The sequence below is a fragment of the Somniosus microcephalus genome, unplaced genomic scaffold, assembly GCF_052327205.1.
Source record: "Somniosus microcephalus isolate GS21.2 unplaced genomic scaffold, FLI_Smic_1.0 scaffold13, whole genome shotgun sequence".
NCBI classification, from domain to species: Eukaryota; Metazoa; Chordata; class Chondrichthyes; order Squaliformes; family Somniosidae; genus Somniosus; species Somniosus microcephalus.
The window spans coordinates 269918-295157 of NW_028225200.1; the positions used below are offsets into that span (position 1 = coordinate 269918).

Sequence of the window (25240 nt, forward strand, 5' to 3'; positions counted from 1 at the left end):
TCCGGAAGGCTGTAAAGTGCCTGATCGGAAGATGAGGTGCTGTTCCTCGAGCTTACGCTGGGTTTCCGTGGAACAATGCAAGAGCCCGAGGACGGTGAGGTCTGAGTGGGAATGGGGCGGTGAATTAAAACGACAGGCGACCGGAAGCTCGGGGTCACCCTTACGGACTGAATGGAGGTGTTCCACAAAGTGGTCACCCAATCTGCGTTTGGTCTCACCAATGTAGAGGAGACTGCATCGTGAGCAGCGAATTCTCTCTGGATCCACTCTATCAACATTTTTCATAATTTTAAAGACCTCTATTAGGTCACCCCTCAGCCTTCTTTTTTCAAGAGAAAAGAGACCCAGCCTGTTCATCCTTTCCTGATATGCATACCCTCGCATTTCTGGTATCATCCTTGTAAATCTTCTCTGCACCCTCTCCAGTGCCTCTATATCCTTTTTATAATATGGTGACCAGAACTGTACGCAGTACTCTAAGTGTGGTCTAACCAAGGTTCAATACAGGTTTAGCATAACTTCACTACTTTTCAATTCTATATACCTCTAGAAATAAACCCTAGTAACAACAGACAATGCTGGAAAAACTCAGCAGGTCAGGCAACATCCATGGAGAGAAATTTGAGTTGACGTTTCGGGTTGGACCCTTCTTCAATACTGGAAAGAAAAGAAACTAGATCGAAGGCAGGGCTGCGATCGGACAAAAGAATAAAAGAAACAAAAGAAGTAAAAGAGATTAGAAGCTAGACGAGATGGTAATAGGCTGGGATTGGGTGTAAAGTGTAATGGCAGGGCAAAAGATAGCTGCCAGGTGTGAGAGAGAAACAAAAGGAAAGGGGGGGGGGGGAAAGGAGTGGAACAATTACAAGAGAAAATGAAATGGGGGCCGGGCTTATGATCTGAAATTGTTGAACTCGATATTGAGTCCGGAAGGCTGCAGACTGCCTTCCGGACTCAATAGGGTTCCCCTTGTCCTCACCTTTCGCCCCACCAGCCTCCACATTCAACGGATCATCCTCCGGCATTTCCGCTACCTCCAAAGTGATCCCACCACCAAACGTATCTTCCCCTCCCCTCCCCTTTCAGCATTCCGCAGGGACCGCTCCCTCCGAGACACCCTAGTCCACTCCTCTATCACCCCAAACAGCCCTTCCCCTTCGCCTGGCACCTTCCCGTGCAAGCGCAGGAGATGTAACACCTGCCCCTATACCTTCCCACTGTCCAGGGCCCCAAACACCCCTTCCAGGTGAAACAGCGATTTACTTGTACTTCTTGCAATCTAGTATACTGTATTCGCTGCTCACGATGTGGTCTCCTCTACATTGGGGAGACCAAACGCAGATTGGGTGACCGCTTTGCGGAACACCTCCGTTCAGTCCGTAAGGGTGACCCCGAGCTTCCGGTCGCCTGTCATTTTAATTCACCGCTCCATTCCCACTCGGACCTCACCGTCCTTGGCCTCTTGTATTGTTCCACGGAAGCTCAATGTAAACTCGAGGAACAGCACCTCATCTTCCGATTAGGCACTCTGCAGCCTTCCGGACTCAATATCGAGTTCAACAATGTCAGATCATAAGCCCGGCCCCCATTTCATTTTCTCTTGTAATTGTTCCACTCCTTTCCCCCCCCCCCCTTTCCTTTTGTTTCTCTCTCACACCTGGCAGCTATCTTTTGCCCTGCCAGTACACTTTACACCCAATCCCAGCACACTTTACACCCAATCCCAGCCTGTTACCATCTCGTCTAGCTTCTAATCTCTTTTACTTCTTTTGTTTCTTTTATTCTTTTGTCCGATCGCAGCCCTGCCTTCGATCTAGTTTCTTTTCTTTCCAGTTTTGAAGAAGGGTCCAACCCGAAACGTCAACTCAAATTTCTCTCCACAGATGTTGCCTGACCTGCTGAGTTTTTCCAGCATTGTCTGTTGTTATTTCGGATTTCTAACATCTGCAGTATTTTGCTATCGAAATAAACCCTAGTGCTTGGTTTGCTTTTTTTATGGCCTTGCTAACCTGTGTCGCAACTTTTAGTGATTTGTGTATTTGTACTCCGAGATCCCTTTGTTCCTCTACCCCACCTAGACTCACACCCTCCAAGTGATAAGTGACCTCCCCATTCTTCCTACCAAAATGTAATACCTCACATTTATCTGTTCAGCCTTGGTCACTTTGCAAAAACTCTGAAATGTTTGATAATGTAATCAGGTAGTCAAAAAGCTGAGGTGAGGCAGTTTAAAAAGACAGTCCCTGACCAGAGATTGCTGGATGCTGACACTCGGTGCTCACGAGGATAGAATGTCCCATTCCCCAGGCACGGACATCCAGCACCTCGATCACAGCAACAATTCACAAAACAATGGCAATATAACTTGGAGCAGAGACGGTTAAGTGGAGCTGTGATCGAGGTGCTCAAAATTAGGAGGGGTTTTGATCGAGCAAACAAGGAGAAGTTGTTGTCACTGGCAGGAGGGTCGGTAATGAGAGGACACAGATTTCAGATCATTGGCAAAAGAATCGAGAGAGGAAATGAGGAGACTTTTTTTACACAGCGAATTGTGATGATCTGGAATGCACTGCCTGAATGGGAGGTGGAAGCAGATTCAATAGTAACTGTCAAAAGGGAATTGGATATATACTAGAAGCAGAAATTTGCAGGGCTGTGGGGAAAGAGCAGGGCAGTGGGACTAATTGCATCGCTCTTTCAGAGAGCCGGCACCAGCACGATGGGCCGAAAGGCATCCGACTGTGCTCTATGATTCTATAACATCAGCTTCTCTCTGCTCACTAGTACTGAGAGAACAGGGAATAATCTTTAAATCCAGCCCAGTTATTGGGGGCTCTTAACATTAACAAGCCCCAGTTGCCTGAATTAACATGGTTCAGTCCTGGATGTGATTAAAGGCATCGGAAACAGTGGAATCGACCCACCGCAGTCACACTGTGGACACTCTGGTGTGTCAGCGGGTGGGATACACCAGGGAATCCCTTTCCACACACTGAGGTTGACTCGAATGATCGGGAGTCCCAGGGTTTCAGATACCAGATAATCAAGCTCACAAGAACACAAATGGTCTCTCCAGACTTCATTAAGATGCTGCATAACACAAATCGGGTGATAATTCCCTCAATCTGGAGAATAGAAGTACAGTGGATTCGCGCACGATCTTCTCGAGTCTGTTCCAACTGACAACGGCTTAAGTGGCCTGTTCTTATACACAAGCTTGGTTAGCGCTCAGGAAATGGGATTGTTTGGACCCGTCTGTTGACTGCCTCCTGAACTCCTGCTAATTCAGGGAGTTTAGTCCATCTGTGACCAGACTATAACCACAAGACCGTCTAGTTATCACACCTATACGGTCCATGAGGTTATTATTAGATTCACACCCAGACGTTGTGCCTTCACTTGTCTGGCACTTCATCCCATAACACGGGTACAGGGGCTCAGTAATGTTTCATTCATCAGAAAAAGACAAAGTACAACTACATACTGGTCAGCTTAACAGAATCTCATCATATTTATGTGGCTATAAATATAAAAGTCACTAATAAATCCAGGAGGGAATGCAGGAGAAAATTTTTTACCCAGAGAGTGGTAGAATGGGGAACTCGTTACCACAAGGAGTGGTTGAAGTGAACAGCACAGATGGATTTATGGGGAAGCCACACAAGGGAGAAAGGAATGGGAGGATGTGTTGATCGGGTTAATTGAAGTAGGGTGGGTGTGGGGCATAAACACCGGCATGGACCAGTTGGGCCGAATGGCCTGTTTCTGTGCTGTACATTCTATGTAACACCATCTAAGGATAAGAGGTAAGCCATTTAGGACAGAGATGAGGAGGAATTTCTTCACCCAGAGAGTGGTGAACCTGTGGAATTCTCTACCACAGAAGGCAGTAGAGGCCAATTCATTAAATATATTCAAGAAGGAGTTAGATATATTTCTTAAGGCTAAAGGGATCAAGGGATATGAGGAGAAAACAGGGACAGGGTACTGAATTTGGATGATCAGCCATGATCTCATTGAATGGCAGAGCAGTCTCGAGAGGCCGAATGGCCGACTCCTGCTCCTACCTTCTATGTTTCTATGAACAGTGAAACAAAGGGAATCATCAGCAGAACAATCTTAAAGATTAAACAGCAGTACAAGAATTTAAAAAACATTCATCCATTCTATGTTCATGTCACCCCAGCTGTCTACAGGGCCCTGCGCTACAGAACAATGTGAACTCGCTGGTGTGTCAACAGATTCGAGGACCAAGTGAATCCCTTCCCACACACAGAGCAGGTGAACGGTCTCTCCCCAGTGTGAACTCGCTGGTGTCCGTTCAGATTCCTGGAGCTTTTAAAGCTCATCCCACAGACAGAACATGTAAATGGTCTCTGATCAGAGTGAACTCGCTGGTGTTGCTTCAGATCTTCAGAGGTTTTAAAGCTCATCCCACAGACAGAACATTTAAATAGTCTCTCATCAGTGTGATATCGCTGGTGTTTCAGTAGGTGGGATGACTGAGTGAATCCCTTCCCACACACGGAGCAGGTGCATGGCCTCGCCCCAGTGTGAACTTGCTGGTGTCTCACCAGGCTTGATGACCAAGTGAATCCCTTCCCACACACGGAGCAGGTGAATGGTCTCTCCCCAGTGTGAACTCGCTGGTGTCCGCTCAGATTCCTGGAGCTTTTAAAGCTCATCCCACAGACAGAACATTTAAATGGCCTCTGATTGGAGTGAACTTGCTGGTGTTCCTTCAGAGCCTCAGAGGTTTTAAAGCTCTTCCCACAGGCAGAACAGTTAAATGGTCTCTCATCAGTGTGAACTCGCTGGTGTCCGCTCAGATTCCTGGAGCTTTTAAAGCTCATCCCACAGACAGAACATGTAAACAGTCTCTCATCAGTGTGAACTTGCTGGTGTATCAGTAGGTGGGATGACCGAGCGAATCCCTTCCCACACACGGAGCAGATGAATGGCCTCTTTCCTGCTCTCTCCAGCTGGTGTTCCTTCAGCTCCTGGGACATTTGAAAGCATTTCCCACAGTCGGACTGTTTCACCGGCCTCTCCCCAGTGTGAACTCGCTGGTGTGCCAGCAGATTCGAGGACCGAGTGAATCTCTTCCCACACACGGAGCAGGTGAACAGAATCTCTCCTGCTCTCTCCAGCTGGTGTCTCTTCAGATCCTGGGACCTTCTAAATCTCTTTCCACAGTCAGAACATTTAATCGGTCTCTCATCACTGTGAACAAACTGGTGTCTCAGGAGGGTGGCAGAATGAGAGAATCGCTTCAAAAACATGGAGCAGGTCAACGGTCTCACATCGGTGTGGACAAGCTGGTGTCTCAGCAGCACAGAGGGTGCAATTAATCCCGTCCCACACATGGAGTGGGTTAAAGGTCTCTCCCTAGTGTGAATTTGCTGGTGTATCATCGGAGCGGATGACTGAGTGAATCCCTTCCCACACACGGAGCCGGTGAACGGGCTCTCCCCAGTGTGTAGCCACTGGTGTCTCTTTGGGTACTTGTAGATTTTGAAGCTCTTCCCACACTCGGAACATTTAAAAGGTCTCTCATCAGTGTGAACTCTCTGGGGTGCCAGCAGATTGGAGGAGCGATTGAATCAGGTCCTGATGAATTGAGCGACGCTGTCTGTTCTTGACGTGATGTTTGGTCTGAGCTTCCTGTCTGTAAATGCTCCACTTCTAAAACCCTGTAAAAGGAGTGTAGATAAAATTCAACACAGAAAAGTGTGAGCTGATACATTTTGCTCGGATGAGGAGAGAAAATACCTGCTAAATGGTGTAATTTTAAAGTGGGTGCTACAAGGGAGCTTGTGCTCAATTCTTTAAAGGTGGCGGGACAGGTTAACAAAGCAGTTAATAAAGCTCATGGGGTCCTGGGCTTTATAAATAGAGGCAGAGAGTACAAAAGCCAGGAAGTTATGCTAAACCTTTATAAAACACGAGTTCAGCCCCAGGGCAATATTGTGTCCAATTCTGGGCAGCACACTTTAGGAAGGATGTGAAGGCTTTGGAGAGGGTGCAGAGATATTTACTAGAATGGTTCCAGGGATGAGGGATGACAGTTCCGTGGATAGACTGGAGAAGCTGGGGTTGTTCTCCTGAGAGCAGAGAAGGCCAAGATGAGATTTGATAGGCGGTGAAAATCATGAAGGCTTTAAATAGTAAATAAAGAGAAACTGTTTCCAATGGCGGAAGGTCCAATCACAAGAGGGCTCGGATTGAAGGTGATTGGTCAAAGAGCCAGAGGCGACGGGAGGAAAAACTTTTCTTCTGCAACGGGTGGTTCGGATTTGGAATGCACTGCCTGACAGGGCAGTCAACACAGATTCAACAGTAACACAACAAGTTAGCATGTAGGTACAGCAAGGAATTAGGGAGGCTCATGGAATGTTGGCCTTTATTGCAAGGGGAATGGAGTATAACAGTAGGGAAGTCTTGCTACAACTGTACAGGGCGCTGGTGAGACCGCACCTGGAGTACTGCGCACAGTTGTGGTCTCCATATTTAAGGAAGGATGTACTTGGATTGGAGGCAGTTCAGAGAAGGTTCACTCGGTTGATTCCTGGGATGAAGGGGTTGACGTATGAGGAAAGGTTGAGCAGGTTGGGCCTGTACACATTGGAGTTTAGAAGAATGGGAGGTGATCTGATTGAAACATGTAATATTCTGAGGGGGATTTATTCGGCGGCCCACACTGTGCCTGCACAGGACACACACCGGCCGTGCTGTGATCGCTGCTCTCTCCTTCCACGTGCAGAAGCTGATGATATTCAGGTCCCGATGAATAGAGCGACTCTGTCAGATCATGGTCTGAGCTTCCTGTCTGTAAATGCTCCACTTCAAAAACCCTGTAAAAGGAGTGTAGAAAGGGGTAAGAGGGAGAATGTTGCCTCATGTCCCACTTTCCCAGCCCAGGGGCAGTGAAGCTGATTTTCAGGCCCCAGCTGCTGCACAGGTTGGTTGAAAGGATCAACAGTAATGGCGGCTGCAATCCCCACAAGCCCCCGCGCTCCAGAAAGCGCTCCAGCCGCTGCGCTGAGTTCTGACTGACCCCGCGCATGCGCCCCATGGCCCCGCCCTCTCCTGCTCCACAGGCGCCCGGCCCGCACCGCGCATGCTCAGCACACACCCTGGGCCCCTGTCAATCATCCACCCCTGCGCGCTGGGCCCTGGGCCCCTGAGCTCCAGGCTGCCGCACGGGGCTTTCTTTGTAAAGTCGGTGCTGGTTAAGAGCTGCAATCAGTGAGGGAAACATAGAAACATAGAAGATAGGAGCAGGAGTAGGCCATTCGGCCCCTCGAGCCTGTTCCGCCACTTAATGAGATCATGGCTGATCATCCAAATTCAGTACCCTGTCCCTGCCTTCTCCCCATATCCCTTGATCCCATTAGCCTTAAGAAATATATCTAACTCCTTCTTGAATATATTTAATGAATTGTCCTCCATTGCCTTCTGAGGTAGTGAATTTCACAGGTTCACCACACTCTGGGTGAAGAAATTCTTCCTCATCTCAGTCCTAAATGGCTTGCCCCATATCCTTAGACTGTGACCCCTGGTTATGGACTCCTCAGCCATCGGGAACATCCTTCCTGCATCTAGTCTGTCTAGTCCTGTTAGAATTATACAAGTTTCAATGAGATCCCCTCTCATTCTTCTAAACTCCAGCGAGTATAAGCCCAATCGACGCAATCTCTCCTCAGACGTCATTCCTGCCATCCCAGGTATCAGCCTGGTGAATCATCGCTGCACTCCTTCCATGGCAAGAACATCCTTCCTCAGATAAGGCGACCAAAACTGCACACAATACTCAAGGTGTGGTCTCACCAAGGCCCTGTACAACTGCAGCAAGACATCCTTGCTCCTGTACTCAAACCCTTTCGCTATGAAGGCCAACATACCATTTGTCTTCTTAACCGCCTGCTGCACCTGCATGCTCACCTTCAATGACTGGTGCACAAGGACACTCCGGTCTCGTTGCACTTCCCCTTCTCCCAATCTATTGCCATTCAGATAATAATCTGCCTTCCTGTTTTTGCCACCAAAGGGGATAACCTCACATTTATCCACATTACGCTGCATCTGCCATGCTTCTGCCCAATCACCCAACCTGTCCAAATCATACTGAAGTTTCTCGGCATCCTCCTCACAGCACACACGCCCACCCAGCTTTGTGTCATCTGCAAATTTGGAGATATTACATCTTGTTCCCTTGTCTAGATCATTAATATATATTGTGAATAGCTGGGGTCCTAGGACCAATCCATGTGGTACCCCACTAGTCACTGCCTGCCACTCAGAAAAAGACCCGTTTATTCCAACTCTTGGCTTTCTATCTGCCAACCAGTTCTCTATCCAAGTCAATACCTTGCCCCCCAATCCCACGTGCCTTAACTTTACACGCTAATCTCTTATGTGGGACCTTATCAAAAGCCTTCTGAAAGTCCAAATAGACCACATCCACTGGTTCACCCTTATCTATTTTACTAGTTTCATCCTCAAAAAATTCCAGTAGATTAGTCAAGCACGATTTACCTTTTGCAAATCCATGTTGACTTTGTCCGATCCTGTCACTGTTTTCCAAGTGCTCTGCTATTACGTCTTTTATAATGGACTCTAGCATTTTCCCCACTCCCGATGTCAGGCTTACCGGTCTGTAATTCCCCATTTTCTCTCTACCACCTTTTTTGAATAATGGGGTAACATTAGCTACCCTCCAATCCATGGGTACTGTTCCAGATTCCATCGAAAACCCAGCAGCTTCTCCTCCATCTCCACTCCAGCTCAAACTGCTGCAACAAAAAGACCTACACAGGCGGCCAGGGACCGACTTCCATCACCTGCAATAAAACTCTTCCCGACAGCCGCTGACTAATGGCGGCCGCAGCACCCACAATTCCCCACGCCCCAGAAACTGCTCTATCCAACGCGCTGATTTCCCCGTTGTGAGTGCGCATGCTCCCCGGGGCCGTGGGCCATTCTGGGAGCCTGGCTCCTGTCCTTTGTCCCGAGTCGGACTCGGTGGAGCCAGCTGAAGAAACCGGGAAGCGCTGCACGCTGGGTTTCCTGGTGCCGGGGCTCTGGCCGCACATCCGCCGGGCCCGGCCGCTCTGATTCTGATTGAGGTTTTTGATGAGGTAACAGAGGGGGTTGATGAGGGCAATGCGGTTAACGTGGAGTACATGGAATTCCAAAAGGCGTTCGACAGCGTGTAAAGTTAAGGCACATGGGATTGGGGCAAGGTATTGACTTGGATAGAGAACTGGTTGGCAGACAGAAAGCCAAGAGTTGGAAGAAACGGGTCTTTTTCTGAGTGGCAGGCAGTGACTAGTGGGGTACTGTAGGGATCGGTCCTTGGACCCCAGCTATTCACAATATATATTAATGATCTGGACGAGGGAACTAGATGTAATATCTCCAAGTTTGCAGACGACACAAAGCTGGGTGGGCGTGTGTGCTGTGAGTAGGATGCTGAGAAACTCCAGTATGATTTGGATAGGTTGGGTGATTGGGCAGAAGCATGGCAGATGCAATATAACGTGGATAAATGCGAGGTTATCCACTTTGGTGTCAAAAACAGGAAGGCAGATTATTATCTGAATGGCAATAGATTGGGAGAAGGGGAAGTGCAACGAGACCTGGGTGTCATTGTGCACCAGTCGCTGAAGGGAAGCATGCAGGTGCAGCAGGCGGTTCAGAAGGCAAATGGTATGTTGGCCTTCGTAGCGAGAGGGCTTGAGTACAGGAACAAGGATGTCTTGCTGCAGTTGTGCAGGGCCTTGGTGAGACCACATCTTGAGTATTGTGTGCAGTTTTGGTCACCTTATCTGAGGAAGGATGTTCTTGCCATGGAAGGAGTGCAGCGAAGATTCACCAGGCTGATACCTGGGATGGCAGGAATGATGTATGAGGAGAGATTGGGTCGATTGGGCTTGTACTTGCTGGAGTTTAGAAGAATGAGAGGGGATCTCATTGAAACTTATAAAATTGTAACAGGACTACACAGACTAGATGCAGGAAGGATGTTCCCGATCGTCAGGGAGTCCAGAACCAGGGCTCACAGTCTAAGGATAAAGGGTAAGCCATTTAGGACAGAGATGAGGAGGAATTTCTTCACCCAGAGAGTGGTGAACCTGTGGAATTCTCTGCCACAGAAGGCAGTAGAGGCCAATTCATTAAATATATTCAAGAAGGAGTTAGATATATTTCTTAAGGCTCAAGGGATATGGGGAGAAGGCAGGGACAGGGTACTGAATTTGGATGATCAGCCATGATCTCATTGAATGGCGGAGCAGACTCGAGGGGCCGAATGGCCTACTCCTGCTCCTATCTTCTATGTTTCTATGTGCCCCCAGGTATTTAAAGAGGCAGTGCCTCTCTCTTTCTGTATCATGTAAGAGCAGGGAGATTCTGCTTGAACTGCACAAAACACCAGTTAGTCCACCGCGTGCAGTTCTGGTCGTCCCCATTGCAGGAAAGATGTGACTGTGCTCGAGACGGGAGATTTACGAGGATGTTGCCAGGACCAGAGAATTTCAGCTGCATGGAAAGATTGAATACATAGAAACATAGAAGATAGGAGCAGGAGTAGGCCATTCGGCCCCTCGAGCCTGCTCCGCCATTCAACGAGAACATGGCTGATCATCCAAATTCAGTACCCTGTCCCTGCCTTCTCCCCATATCCCTTGATCCCTTTAGCCTTAAGAAATATATCTAACTCCTTCTTGAATATATTTAATGAATTGGTCTCCACTGCCTTCTGTGGTAGAGAATTCCACAGGTTCACCACTCTCTTGGTGAAGAAATTCCTCCTCATCTCTGTCCTAAATGGCTCACCCCTTATCCTTAGACTGTGACCCCCTGGTTCTGGACTCCCCTGCCATCGGGAACATCCTTCCTGCATCTATTCTGTCTAGTCCTGTTATAATTTTATAACTTTCAATGAGATCCCCTCTCATTCTTCTGAACTCCAGCGAGTATAAGCCCAATCGACCCAATCTCTCCTCATACGTCATTCCTGCCATCCCAGGTATCAGTCTGGTGAATATTCGCTGCACTCCCTCCATGGCAAGAACATCCTTCCTCACATAAGGTGACCAAAACTGCACACAATACTCAAGGCGTGGTCTCACCAAGGCCCTGTACAACTGCAGCAAGACATCCTTGTACTTGTACTCGAACCCTCTTGCTATGAAGGCCAACATACCATTTGCCTTCTTAGCCGCCTGCTGCACCTGCATGCTTACCTTCAGTGACTGGTGCACAAGGACACCCAGGTCTCGTTGCACTTCCCCTTCTCCCAATCTATTGCCGTTCAGATAATAATCTGCCTTCCTGTTTTTGCCACCAAAGTGGATAACCTCGCATTTATCCACATTATACTGCATCTGCCATGCTTCTGCCCAATCACCCAACCTGTCCAAATCATACTGGAGTTTCTCGGCATCCTCCTCACAGCACACACGCCCACCCAGCTTTGTGTCATCTGCAAACTTGGAGATATTACATCTCGTTCCCTCGTCTAGATAATTTATATATATTGTGAATAGCTGGGGTCCTAGGACCGATCCCTGCGGTACCCCACTAGTCACTGCCTGCCACTCGGAAAAAGAGCCGTTTATTCCAACTCTTTGCTTCCTGTCTGCCAACCAGTTCTTTATCCAAGTCAGTACCTTGCCCCCAATCCCATGTGCCTTACACGCTGTTCTCTTATGCGGCACCTTATCAAAAGCCTTCTGAAAGCCCAAATACACCACATCCACTGGTTCTCCCTTATTTATTCTACCAGTTACATCCTCAAAAAATTCCAGTAGATTAGTCAAGCACGATTTACCTTTTGTAAATCCATGTTGACTTTGTCCGATCCTGTCACTGTTTTCCAAGTGCTCTGCTATTACATCTTTTATAATGGACTCTAGCATTTTCCCCACTACTGATGTCAGGCTTACCGGTCTATAATTGCCCGTTTTCTCTCTACCACCTTTTTTGAATAGTGGGGTAACATTAGCTACCCTCCAATCCATGGGAACTGTTCCAGAGTCTATCGAATTTTGGAAAATGACCAGCAATTCTGTCCCTCTAGTGCTACTTGTCTCTCCCAATCCTCTCTTCACCTTGTTTCTCCTCTCTAATGTTTCATCCTGGTGCCCATCCCCCTGTCAAATTAATTTAAACCCTCCCCCACAGCACTAGTTAACCGTCCCATGAGGACATTGGTCCCAGCTCCGTTGAGGTGCAACCCGTCCACCTTGGACAGGTCCCTCCTGCCCCAGAACTGGTCCCTCCTGCCCCAGGAATCTGAAGTCCTGCAATATTTCTCTTTCAGGTACTTATCCAATTCCCTTTTGAAAGCGGTGATTGAATCTGCCTCCACCACCCTTTCAGGCAGTGCATTCCAGATCCTAACCACTCGCTGTGTAAAAAAGTTTTTCCTCATGTCACCTTTGGTTCTTTTGTCAATCACCTTAAATCTGTGTCCTCTGGTTCTCGACCCCTCTGCCAATTGGAAGAGTTTCTCTCTATCTACTCTGTCCAGACCCCTCTTGATTTTGAACACCTCTATCAAATCTCCTCTCAATCTTCTCTGCTCCAAGGAGAACAACCCCAGCTTCTCCAGTCTATCCATTTAACTTTAGTCCCTCATCCCTGGAATCATTCTCGTAAATCTTTTCTGCACCCTCTCTAAGGCCTTCACATCCTTCCAAAAGTGCGGTGCCCAGGATTGGACACAATACTCCAGTTGAGGCCGAACCAGTGTTTTATACAGCTTCATAATTTAACACTTTTGTACTCTATACCTCTATTCATGAATCCCAGGTTCCCGTAAGCTTTTTTAACTGCTTTCTCAACCTGCCCTGCCACCTTCAATGATTTGTGCACATATACCCCCAGGTCTCTCTGTTCATGCACCCACTTTAGGATTGTACCCTTTAGTTTATATTTCTTCTCCTCATTCTTTCTACCAAAATGTATCACTTCACATATTTCTGCATTAAATTTAATCTGTCACGTGTCCGCCCATTCCACCAGCCTGTCTATGTCCACTTGAAGTCTATCACTATCTTCCTCACTGTTCACTATACTTCCAAGTTCTGTGTCATCTGCAAATTTTGAAATTGTGCCTTGTACACCCAAGTCCAAGTCTTTAATATATATCAAGAAAAGCAGTGGTCCTAGAACCGACCCCTGGGGAACACCACTGTGTACCTTCCTCCAGTCCGAAAAACAACCGTTCACCACTACTCTCTGTTTCCTGTCACTTAGCCAATTCCCTATCCATGCAGCCACTGTCCCTTTTACTCCATGGGCTTCAACTTTGCTGGTAAGCCTATTATGTGGCACTTTGTCAAACGCCTTTTGGAAATCCATGCACACCACGTCAACCACATTGCCCTCATCAACCCTCTCTGTTACCTCATCAGAAAACTCCATCAAGTTGGTTAAACACGATTTGCCTTTAACAAATCCGTGCTGGCTTTCCTTAATTAATCCACACTGTTCATTTTGTCCCTGATTTTTGTTTCTAAAAGTTTCCCCACTACCGAGGTCAAACTGACTGGCCCGTGGTTGCTGGGTTTGTCCTTACAACCTTTTTTGAACAAGGGTGTGACATTTGCAATTCTCCAGTCCTCTGGCACCACCCCAGTTTCTAATGAGGATTTGGAAGGTTATGGCCAGTACCTCCGCAATTTCTTCCTTCACTTCCCTCAGCGTACTAGGATGCTTCCCATCCGGTCCTGGTGACTTATCTACTTTAAGTACAGCCAGCCTTTCTAGTACCTTGTCTTTATCAATTTTGTCCCATTCAGTATCTCCTCTACCTCCTCCTGCACTATGTCTATGGCAGCATCTTCTTCCTTGGTGAAGACAGATGCAAAGTACTGATTTAGTACCTCAGCCTCACCCTCTGCCTCCGTGCGTAGGTCTCCTTTTTGGTCCCTAATCGGCCCCACCCCTCCTCTTACTACCCATTTACTATTTATCTGCCTAAAGAAGACTTTTGGATTACCCTTTATGTTAGCTGCCATTCTATTCTCATGCCCTCTCTTTGCCCCTCGTATTTTCTTTTTCACTTCTCCTCTGAACTTTCTATATTTAGCCTGATTCTCAGATGTATTCTCGACCTGACATCTGTCATACGCGCTCTTTTTCTGCTTCATCTTACTCCCTATCTTTTTCATCATCCAGGGCACTCTGACTTTAGTTGCCCTACATTTCCCCTTAGTGGGAATGTACCTTGACTTTACCCGAATTATTTCCTCTTTAAAGGCAGCCCATTCTTCCTCTACAGTTTTTCCTGCCAATCTTTGATTCCAATTTACCCGGGCCAGATCCATTCTCATCCCACCGAAATTGGCCTTGCCCCACAGTGCAGTGGATGCGCTCTAGACTGCACTCTCCCCCCGAGGTGTCGTCACCCTCACCGGGATTCAGCACTGAAAACTGGTTTGAGAGCGCCGCACTCCCGGGGGATTCCTGCACTGCCTTGCCTCCTCAAACCCTGCTGGGCGGCCACCCAGTTACAATTCCCACAAACTCTCTGTGGCTGCGGGGTGACCACCTCCTGGAACGTGCGCTCCAGGAAACTCTCAGCCTCCCGTCTGCCCGGCAGTGACTCCAGCCGCTCCCCAAGCTCAGAGACCCCGAGCTCGAGTTCCAGCCACGGGAGGCGCTACCTGCACACGCGGTTCACCAGGACACGTGAAGCGTCCCGGAGTTCCCGCATGGCACAGGAATTGCAGCCATCGGTCCCATCGTTTGGCTTAAAATCTGTCTACTTAAGCTATAGATATATATGATGTGAGGTTAGTGTCCCCTTCCCCCTGTTTATTATTCAATCAGTGATTGTCCCTTTGCCAGGCCCGCTGCCTGCGGCCCCTCTCCCAGATTCCAGCCCCAGCTCTGTGCTGACTGAGCTGCTCTCACCTGGGGACAGCGCGTCACAATCGGCCCCAGCGCACCTGAGCTGGAGAAGAGGCCCCGCCCCCTTGCCGCACCGCCATTGGTTGGAGGACCAGGCCGCCCAGTTCAGTCCTCCCAGCTCAGCCCTCTTCATATTGGTCAGCGCTCCCGTCAGTCAGAATCACATTGCTCCGGCTCACTCCGCCACCCCGCGCGGCTCAATCCGCTCCGTTCGGTGTCCGCGGAGGTCCCGCCCGCCCGACTCTCAGGTTTGGTTTTTCTCGTATTTTACTTTATAATCTCGCTCTCCGCTCCCCCCTCATCTCGATTTAAATCGATTCCCCAACACTTGACTTTACCCCGGCCGCTGATTCCGCCTCTTCCCGGGCCCGGCCTTCCGGCTGCTCCCCGGAGGCCCGGCGCAGGCGCACTGGCAGCCTGGTGTTGTGAGGGGCCGAATGAGCATGCGCGGCCTCGCCCCTCCACATTTAAAGGGACACCCAACCCCTCCACATTTAAAGGGACACCCAACCCCTCTACATTTAAAGGGCCTCCCTCCCCCTCCATATTTAAAGGGACTCCCTCCCCCCTCTCGTGTGTTCTACTGATTAAAGCGACTGTGACAATTCCCCCAGCCACCGCATTTTAGCAAGGATGTGAAAAACCTTGAGAGCCAGCCAGTGGCTCAGTTGGGAGCACGCTCGTCTCTCAGTCAGAAAGTTGTGGGTTCAAAGTCCCCACTCCAGAGACTCGAGCACATAAACATTAGGCTGACGCTCCAGGGCAGTGCCAAAGGAGCGCCGCACTGTCGGAGGGGTGGTGTCCTGTTGGAGGGGCGTGAAATAAAGAATAGATTTGCCTTCCAAAGCTAGGCTTTATTAACTTTAAAATCTGCAGCACATCTTTCCACATCCAGTCCCAACCAAAGCTGGAAAAGAACTGAATTTAAGGTGGCCACCACACATCATGTGACATCAACTACCAATGAGATTACAACATATATCCCAAGGCAGTTAACAAACAACCAATCACAATACTTTTACTAAACAAGGAATAATCACCACATTCACCCCTCCTTTTAAAATATACTCCAACCTAAATAACCTTTACAACTTATAATTAATTATTTACAACTAAAACTATGCACAACAAGAGTATAACTGTTTACATGACACAATACTAAGTGAACAACAACAAATAATAACATTGCACATAAGTATTAAGTATCTCTCAACTAAAACAATATAATATAATATTTCAACAATTTTAAAACATTACTATCAATTTAAAAGTCCATTTTCAATCGGTCGACCGGATATCTTGTTCGTGTCGACCTTCTTAACCTTGGTGAAATTCCTTGCCCTCCCACACCAGAAGGCACAGAAGTATCTTCAGCAGGAAGGCTATCCATATCCCAATTTTCAACGGTTTCCGGATTAGAAATCCCATCAGAAAGTAAACTGGGACGGTCATAAACATCCATCAAGGGCTGACTAATAGAAGTATAATTATCTGCAATCGGATTGGAGACATTCGTAGTATCTGTAACAGCATCCACATTATCTAAATCATGACTATTGTTAATATCCTCAGAAGAGGGCTGGCCACCACAAGGAGCCAAGTCTTTAATTGAAACGGTACTTTCTTTCCCATCTTGGAATCGAATATGAGCATATTGGGAATTTGCCTCCAACAGCTCCACCTCCTCCACTAAAGGATCATATTTTGACAATCTAACATGGCGTCGAAGCAGCACAGGTCCCTGCATAGTAAGCCATGAAGGTACCGAATATCCCGTAGTAGATCTCCGCGGATAGTTAAAGAGCCTTTCATGGGGGGTCACATTAGTAGCCGTTGAAAGCAATGATCTAATGGAATGTAGGGCATCAGGCAGTACCATTTCCCACTGTGTATTCTTAAGGTTCCGGGATGTCAAAGCCAACATAACTGCCTTCCAGATCACCCCATTGTATCGTTCGCACTGTCCATTACCCTGGGGATTATACGGGGTAGTTCTACTAGTAGAAATTCCCCGACTCTGAAGGTATTCCTTCAACTGGGAAGACATAAAAGAACTTCCCTGATCCGAATGGATATACGCAGGCATCCCAAAGATGACAAAAAGTTGAGTCAGACATTTGATAACTGTAGCAGCTGATACATCTGCACAAGGAAAAGCAAAAGGGAACCTTGAAAACTCATCCACAACAGTAAAAATATCGGTTTTGAGTAGTTGAAGGAAGAGGCCCCTTAAAATCGACGCTCAAACGTTCAAAAGGAGAAGTAGCCTTTATAAGATGAGCTCGTTGAGGCTTAAAGAAATTCGGTTTACACCGAGCGCAGATAGAACATGATGAAGTCATCCGCTTGACGTCTTCAACTGAAAAGGGCAAATTCTTACTGCGTACGAAGTGTATCATCCTCGTAACCCCAGGATGACATAAGGCATTGTGAAGATTAATAAGCGTATCTCCGTGAATCACAGAACAATAAGCCCTCGACAGTGCATCAGCAGCAACATTATCCTTCCCCGGACGATAAACTATGTCAAAATGGTAACATGCCAACTCAATCCTCCATTTCATTATTTTATCATTTTTGATCTTTCCAAAATGTTTAACATCAAACATAAAGGACACAGATTTTTGATCAGTTACCAACGTGAAATGTCGCCCCGATAAATAATGTCTTTATTTACGCAATGCTTCTACTATTGCGTATGCCTCTTTCTCTATTGAAGAATGTCTTTTTTCGCTATTGTTCAAAGTACGTGAGAAAAGGCCACAGGTCTTCCATTTTGGTTCAGAGTAGCCCCAATTGCAAAATCAGAAGCATCCGTCTCGATCACAAAAGGAACCTGCTCATCAATAGAATGCACAACTGCTCCTAAAATATCCTTTTTAAAATTCTCAAAACATGTCCTGGCCTCCCATGATAGAGGATATGTCGTAAGCCGAATAAGAGGCCGGATCTTCCGTGAAAAATTTGCAATCCAATTAGAATAATAAGAAAACAGTCCAACAACTCGTTGCAAAGCCTTAGAATTAGTAGGACACGGTAAATCAATCAATGGTCGCAGACGTTCTGGATCTGGTTTAATCTTGTTTCCCGAGATAATATACCCCAATAGATTTACCTCAGCAGTCGAAAAGATACATTTCTCTTTATTAAAAGTTAAACCAACTTTTTCCGCAGCTTGAAGGAATCTTTTTAAATTAGAATCATGCTCCACTCTTGATTTGCCACACACTGTGATGTCATCTAAGTATGAAAAGGTGTCAGAGAGGGAGTTATCACTTATAAAAGCATCCATTGCCCGTTGAAAACAAGCAACACCATTAGTAACACCAAATGGTATTCGGCAAAACTGATACAGCTTTCCACCAGCCTCAAAGGCCGTATATGGTTGATCCTTCTTAACAATAGGAATCTGATGATAAGCACTCTAAGTCAATAGTGCTAAAAACCTTATACTGAGATACTTTATTGATAAGCTCATCAATCTTAGGCAAAGGGTACGCATCTAATTGAGTATACCTATTAATAGTTTGAGAATAGTCTATCACCATTCGTTTCTTGTGTCTCTCGTTAGTCGTGACAACTACCTGTGCTCGCCAAGGCGAACAACTAGGTTCAATGATTCCTTCCAATAAGAGACGTTGAACTTCAGAATTAATAAATTCTCTATCCTGACTACTATATCTTCTTGACTTGGTAGCAATTGGCTTACAATCCGGCATCAAATTGGAAAAAAGTGATAATGGAGAAATGGATAAAGAGGTTAATCCACAAATAGATAAAGGTGGCTTAGTCCCTCCAAATGAAAGACTAAGAGACTCGTGTAACTGAAGCACATCATGTCCAATCAAAATATCCGCACAGAGATTAGGCAAAACAGATAGGCGTATATCAGTATACGTATTACCTAGAAGAATCATTTTCACAAAGCAACAACCAGCTATTTGTGAAGTAAGGGTCGTCTGAGCCATACACACCTGATACGTAACAGGCGAAATTTTCAAATACTTCTCCTTCGCAAACTGAAGACTTATAAAACTCTCAGTACTGCCCGTATCTATAAGGGCCTTCACTTCCAACCCATTAACTTGAGCCGTAACTATAGCTTTGTTTAGGCCATGAGCAAATGCAGCAGAAATTGATGCAATAAACGCCCTATCTAAAGGCTGAATAGTCACAGAGGAGGAGGTGGTAGAGGAGGGCCCTCCCACACCAGGAGAGGAGGAGGTAATTGAACCTGATGATTTGCACACACGTGCATAATGACCTCTCTTGCCGCATTTACTACACACAGCCTCCCGAGCAGGACACTTCAGACGAGGGTGCCGGATATTCCCACAAAAATAACACTTCTGAATCCTAGAGGCAACAGCCGCCGAAGTAGAAACAGTTTCAGAATCTAGTAAACCACTCCCATTAAGTCTACATAATTCCTTTTCATCCGAAACTGCCGAAACCATAGTCGCAGGCCGATTAAAAAGAGCATAAGAATCCGAACTTCTCTGAGACACATCCAATGTAGAAGCTTGCTCAAAAGCACTTTTAAGATCCAAAGTCTTATTTTCTAACAACCGCTGACGAATTGATCTAGACAGTAATCCATTAATAAAAGCATCCCGTACCGATTCTTCCTTATATTCTTCAGCCGTCACGGCCTTATAATTACAGTTAACACTAAGGCACCGAAGTGCTTGTAAATAAGTATCCAAAGATTCTCCCACCTGCTGCCTACGGGCAGATAGAAGGTGACGTGCGAATACCTCATTCTTTGGTTTAACAAAAATCTTTTCCAATGTAGAAATAGCCACTTCATAAGTTTTACAGTCCAAAATATATTTATATACATCCGGAGCAATGTAGTTGATCAGCATATTCAGCTTATTTAGAGACTCTTGATCCAACACGCCCAAAAAGTTTTTAAATGTACAATACCAATGTTTCCATTTATCATCCACTCCAGCAGAATTGGGGTCAGCCTTGAATCGTTCTGGTTGAAGATATCGCTCCATTCTAACATAAAGTTAATAAATTGAAATAAAGAATAGATTTGCCTTCCAAAGCTAGGCTTTATTAACTTTAAAATCTGCAGCACATCTTTCCACATCCAGTCCCAACCAAAGCTGGAAAAGAACTGAATTTAAGGTGGCCACCACACATCATGTGACATCAACTACCAATGAGATTACAACATATATCCCAAGGCAGTTAACAAACAACCAATCACAATACTTTTACTAAACAAAGAATAATCACTGAGGGAGTACTGCACGGTGGGAGGGGCAGTACTGAGGGAGTACTGTCGGAGGAGCAGTACTGAGGGAGCACTGCACTGTCGGAGGGGCAGTACTGAGGGAGCGCCGCACTGTCGGAGGGGCAGTACTGAGGGAGCACTGCACTGTCGGAGGGCTGTCTTTCGGATGAGACGTTCAGGTGGACATAAACGATCCCAGTATTTCGCAGAAGGGCAGGAGAGTTATCCCCGGTGTCCTGGCCATTATTTATCATGCAAATTAGCTGCAGTGTTTCCCACATTACAACAGCGACTACACTTCAAAAAGTACTTCATTGGCTGTAAAACCATTGGTCGTGAAAGGCGCTGTATAAAGGCCAGTCTTCCTTTATTTTCTCTCTTGTATTTACATTAATTACTTATATAAACCTGTTTTACTGTCTCTTGCAAGGGAGGAATTGCAGACGGGCAGCTTAACGCAAACTTCACATGAAGATCTGACAGTCACTCGATTCATCAGGACCTGAATATCGTCGACATATGGAAGCGGAAAGCAGCAATCAGAGTGCGGGCAAACTGCACACGTGTCTTGTGTGTGGACGTGGATTCAACCGAAGGTGCAGCCTGGGGAGGCACAAGTGTAACCAAAGCGAGGAGAGTCCGTGCAAATGTCGGGAATGCGGGAAGGGATTCAGTTGCCTTTCCGAGCTGGAGACTCATCAACGCAGTCACTCTGTGAAATGGCCGTTCACCTGCTCCATGTGTGGGAAGGGATTCACTCAACAATCCGACCTGCTGAGGCACCGGCGAGTTCACACCGGGGAAAAGACGTTCGCCTGCTCTCACTGTGAAAAGAGGTTTAACCAGTCTTTCCACCTGTTGATACACGAGCGTCTTCACACCGATGAGAGACCTTTTCAGTGCTCCGACTGCAAGAAGGGCGTCAGAAGATCCAGCGACCTGATACAGCACCAGAGAGTTCACACTGGGGAGAGGCCATTCACCTGCTCCGTGTGTGGGAAGGGATTCACTCCTCCACCCTGCTGAGACACCAGCTAATTCACACTGACAAGTGGCCGTTCACCTGCTCCGACTGCGGGAAAGGATTCACTCGTCCCTCCGCTCTGCGGGAACACCAGCTGGTTCACACTGACGAGAGGCCGTTCTCCTGCTCCGAGTGCGGGAAAGGATTCACTCGTCCCTCCTTTCTGCGGCTGCACCAGCGAGTTCACACTGACGAGAGGCCGTTCTCCTGCTCTGAGTGCAGGAAAGGATTCACACGTTCCAACTCTGCGGGAACACCAGCTGGTTCACACTGACGAGAGGCCGTTTAAATGTTCCGACTGCGACAAGAGTTTCAAATGCTCCAAGGGCCTGGAGATACATCGACGCAACCACACCGGGGAGAGGCCATTCAGCTGCTCTCACTGCGGGAAGAGGTTTACGCGCTCATCCAATCTTCTGAAACACCAGCGCACCCACACCGGGAAGAGGCCGTTCCCCTGCTCAGTGTGTGAAAAGGGATTCACCAGTTCATCTCACCTGCTGAGACACCAGCGAGTTCACACCTGAGCGCACTGGTCCCATTCTGCAGTCAATCACATGAAGGACTGTTCTGTGTTAATAATGGCAATTACGGGGTTGGGGGGTGGGGGGCGGTTTGAAGATGCTGATAATAACCCCAGTAACTAGGCTGGAGTTTAAGAGGTGTCAGCCTCGGCTCAGTGGGCGACACTCTCACCTCTGGAGTCCCACTCTGGAGATTTGAGCACGTAATCTAGGCTGACACTCCAGGGCAGTACTGAGGGAGAGCTGCTCTGTCAGAGGTGCCATCTTTCGGATGCGACGTTAAACCACTGCCCCGTCTGCCCTCTCAGGTGGGTGTAAAAGATCCCGTGGCCGCTATTTTGAAAAACGGAAGGGAGAAAGGATCTCGACTCGGAAGATCAGGAAGTAGATGTGAAACTGTAATGTCGCTTGAAATGATTGTAAGACTGAATTTAACTGACTAATAATTGTGTTTTGTAGGTAACAGAGCGTGGGAAAAACCAGTACGAATCCAGTATGAGGTGATTTTGGTGGTGCCTCCTGTGTCACTACCACCACAACTACCATGCTTTACGGGTCTAACAGGACCTGTCCCATCAACCAACACGTTTTTAAGTACGAGCTGCACAGTTATGTGGCACAATTCAGACCCGACATTCCCCTATTGTTTGAGGGTTTCAGTGAGCTCATGATACGACTGAACTCCTCCCTAAAGCATTTTTTATGTTTTGGAGCAAGACAACTGGAGAATAGATATTGAAATTGAAAGCATAAAGGACAACACACACTGGTGGGATATTGGGCTTAATACATCAGCATGCCCTTAGGCTCGTATTATTTCACACGCTCTGGTTGTTCTCCAACTTGTAATGATTTTGTATTTGAGATATGTAACCCATGTAGTAAAACTTTGAACTATGTAAGATCAGAAGTTTGTTTAAGATCTACCCAGTTAAACACAAATGTCACAAGGTAGGGAGTCAAAAATTGTTAGGACTAATAAGACAACATAGGGACAAACATGGAAATTCCTCATTGGATTAGGATAATTTCCCATGTACTGGTCATATCCCAACTTGTAGTAATGATGTGCTTACTATTCTACACCTGTTACCTGAAACACCTAAAGTCCAATGCCCAATCACATTTAAATATGATCACAGCCCAGAACATGTTAGAGTGACATAAACGGAAGAAAAATAATCCATATGTAAGATTTTAGTTTTGAGGGGTCGGCAAATGCCTCGCCCTCAAGGTAGGGATATGTAGGATACGGTGTACCTGTAGGATTTAGTAAACATTATTAAGATTCGATAACCATTTTTATATAACTATAATAATGTGAAATTGTATGTTAAGATCCTAAAAGCCTGTATAAAATGGAGAATGGCTGAGCGCAAAGCAGGATGGGATTATGCCAACCTGACTAAAAACCTGTTTAAAATTACTGAAGTAATGGAATGTTGTGCTAAGTTTATGGAGATGAGGAATTCAGCAATATTATGCTTAAAGAGATAAAAACTAGAGAGATAGATAAGAGTTGGAGACGTTCTTCATTGGTCCAGCTATCGGATGGACAGACTGTTTTGTCAACATTCTAGGAAGTGTTCTGTGAAAAGTGAACATCTGAGATAAGGGTACTTTGTAATGTAGGGAGAAAAAGTCAGAGGGATCAAACAAGGTCATAAGATGGGTAACGAGGGAGCAAGACTTTTTACCAGGTGTTAGAGGGTTAATTACTGCCACGTCGGCAAAACGAGAGGGAAAAGGGTATAAAGATACAGGTTTTGAACATCGAAAGCAGCGCACCGTGTAACCAGAGATTGATAGGAGCTTCGGTCAACAAAACACAGCAAGATCCCAAGGAAGCGCGCATGGGTCAATGAAACACAGCAAGATACATCAGGAGACTTGCGCCGCGCTCACTCGGAAGGAATGCCGGGGTTTGAACCAACAGACTGTGACTATCTTCTTGTTAAGTACTACTTCTTTGTACTGGATGTTTAATGCTTAATAAACCTGTTTTACTGATACACAATATACCTGGACCCAGAGTGGTTTGTGTAGTCACAGACTGTTTTACTGATACACAATATACCTGTACCCAGAGTGGTTTGTGTAGTCACGGACTGTTTTACTGATACACAATATACCTGGACCCAGAGTGGTTTGTGTAGTCACGGACTGTTTTACTGATACACAATATACCTGGACCCAGAGTGGTTTGTGTAGTCACGGACTGTTTTACTGACACACAATATACCTGTACCCAGAGTGGTTTGTGTAGTCACAGACTGTTTTACTGATACACAATATACCTGGACCCAGAGTGGTTTGTGTAGTCACGGACTGTTTTACTGATACACAATATACCTGGACCCAGAGTGGTTTGTGTAGTCACGGACTGTTTTACTGATATACAGTATACCTGGACCCAGAGTGGTTTGTGTAGTCACGGACTGTTTTACTGATACACAATATACCTGGACCCAGAGTGGTTTGTGTAGTCACGGACTGTTTTACTGATATACAGTATACCTGGACCCAGAGTGGTTTGTGTAGTCACAGACTGTTTTACTGATATACAGTATACCTGGACCCAGAGTGGTTTGTGTAGTCACGGACTGTTTTACTGATACACAATATACCTATACCCAGAGTGGTTTGTGTAGTCACGGACAAAATATTATATCAGCTGTTGAAAGCTACATCAGTCATCGTGAAAATGCTGGAATCCATTGTTAAGGAAGTGGTATCAAGTCACTTAGAAAATCATAACATGATTAGGCAGAGTCAACATGGTTTTATCAAAAGGAAATCGTGTTTGACAAATTTATTAGAGTCTTTTGAGGATGTAACTAGCAGGGTAGTTAGAGGGGAACCAGTGGATGTAGTATATTTGGATTTCCAAAAGGCATTCGATAAGGTGCCACATAAACGGTTATCACACAAGATTAGGGCTCATGGGGTTGGGGGTAATATAGTAACATGGATACAGGACTGGTTAACGGACAGAAAACAGAGAGCAGGGATAAACAGATCTTTTTCAGGTTGGCAGGCTGTATCTAGTGGGGTGCCGCGTGGATCAGTGTTGGGGCCTCAGCTATTTACAATCTATATTAATGACCTAGATGAAGGGACCGAGTGTAATGTATCCAAGTTTGCTGATGATACAAAGCTAGGTGGGACAGTAAGCTGTGAGGAGCCTTTGGACCTTTTGCCAATCACCTTAAATCTGTGTCCTCTGGTTCTCGAGCCTTCCGCCAATGGGAACAGTTTCTCTATCTACTCTGTCCAGACACCCTCACGATTTTCAACACCTCCATCAAATCTCCTGTCAACCTTCTCTGCTCCTAGGAGAACAACCCCAGCTTCTCCAGTCTCCCCACATAACTGAAGTCACTCATCCCTGGTACCATTCTGGTCCATCTCCCCTTAACCTTCTCTGCTCTAAGGAGAACAACCCCAGCTTCTCCAGTCTCGCCACATAACTGAAGTCCCTCATTCCTGGAACCATTCTGGTAAATCTTTTCTGCAGCC

The 25240-nt window shown here is 46.5% G+C and overlaps 1 protein-coding gene across 1 annotated transcript in view; it reads left to right on the plus strand.

The window, feature by feature from the left end:
- Positions 1 to 23740, plus strand: part of LOC147083933 (uncharacterized) — a 54347-nt gene extending 30607 nt beyond the window's left edge. The window contains exon 2 of the mRNA XM_085980023.1: positions 20604 to 23740. Coding sequence (XP_085836149.1) covers positions 20693 to 21199 — 507 coding nt within the window. The 5' untranslated portion in view covers positions 20604 to 20692 and the 3' untranslated portion in view covers positions 21200 to 23740. The remainder of the gene's footprint in view (positions 1 to 20603) is intronic.
- Positions 23741 to 25240: the final 1500 nt, after the last annotated feature.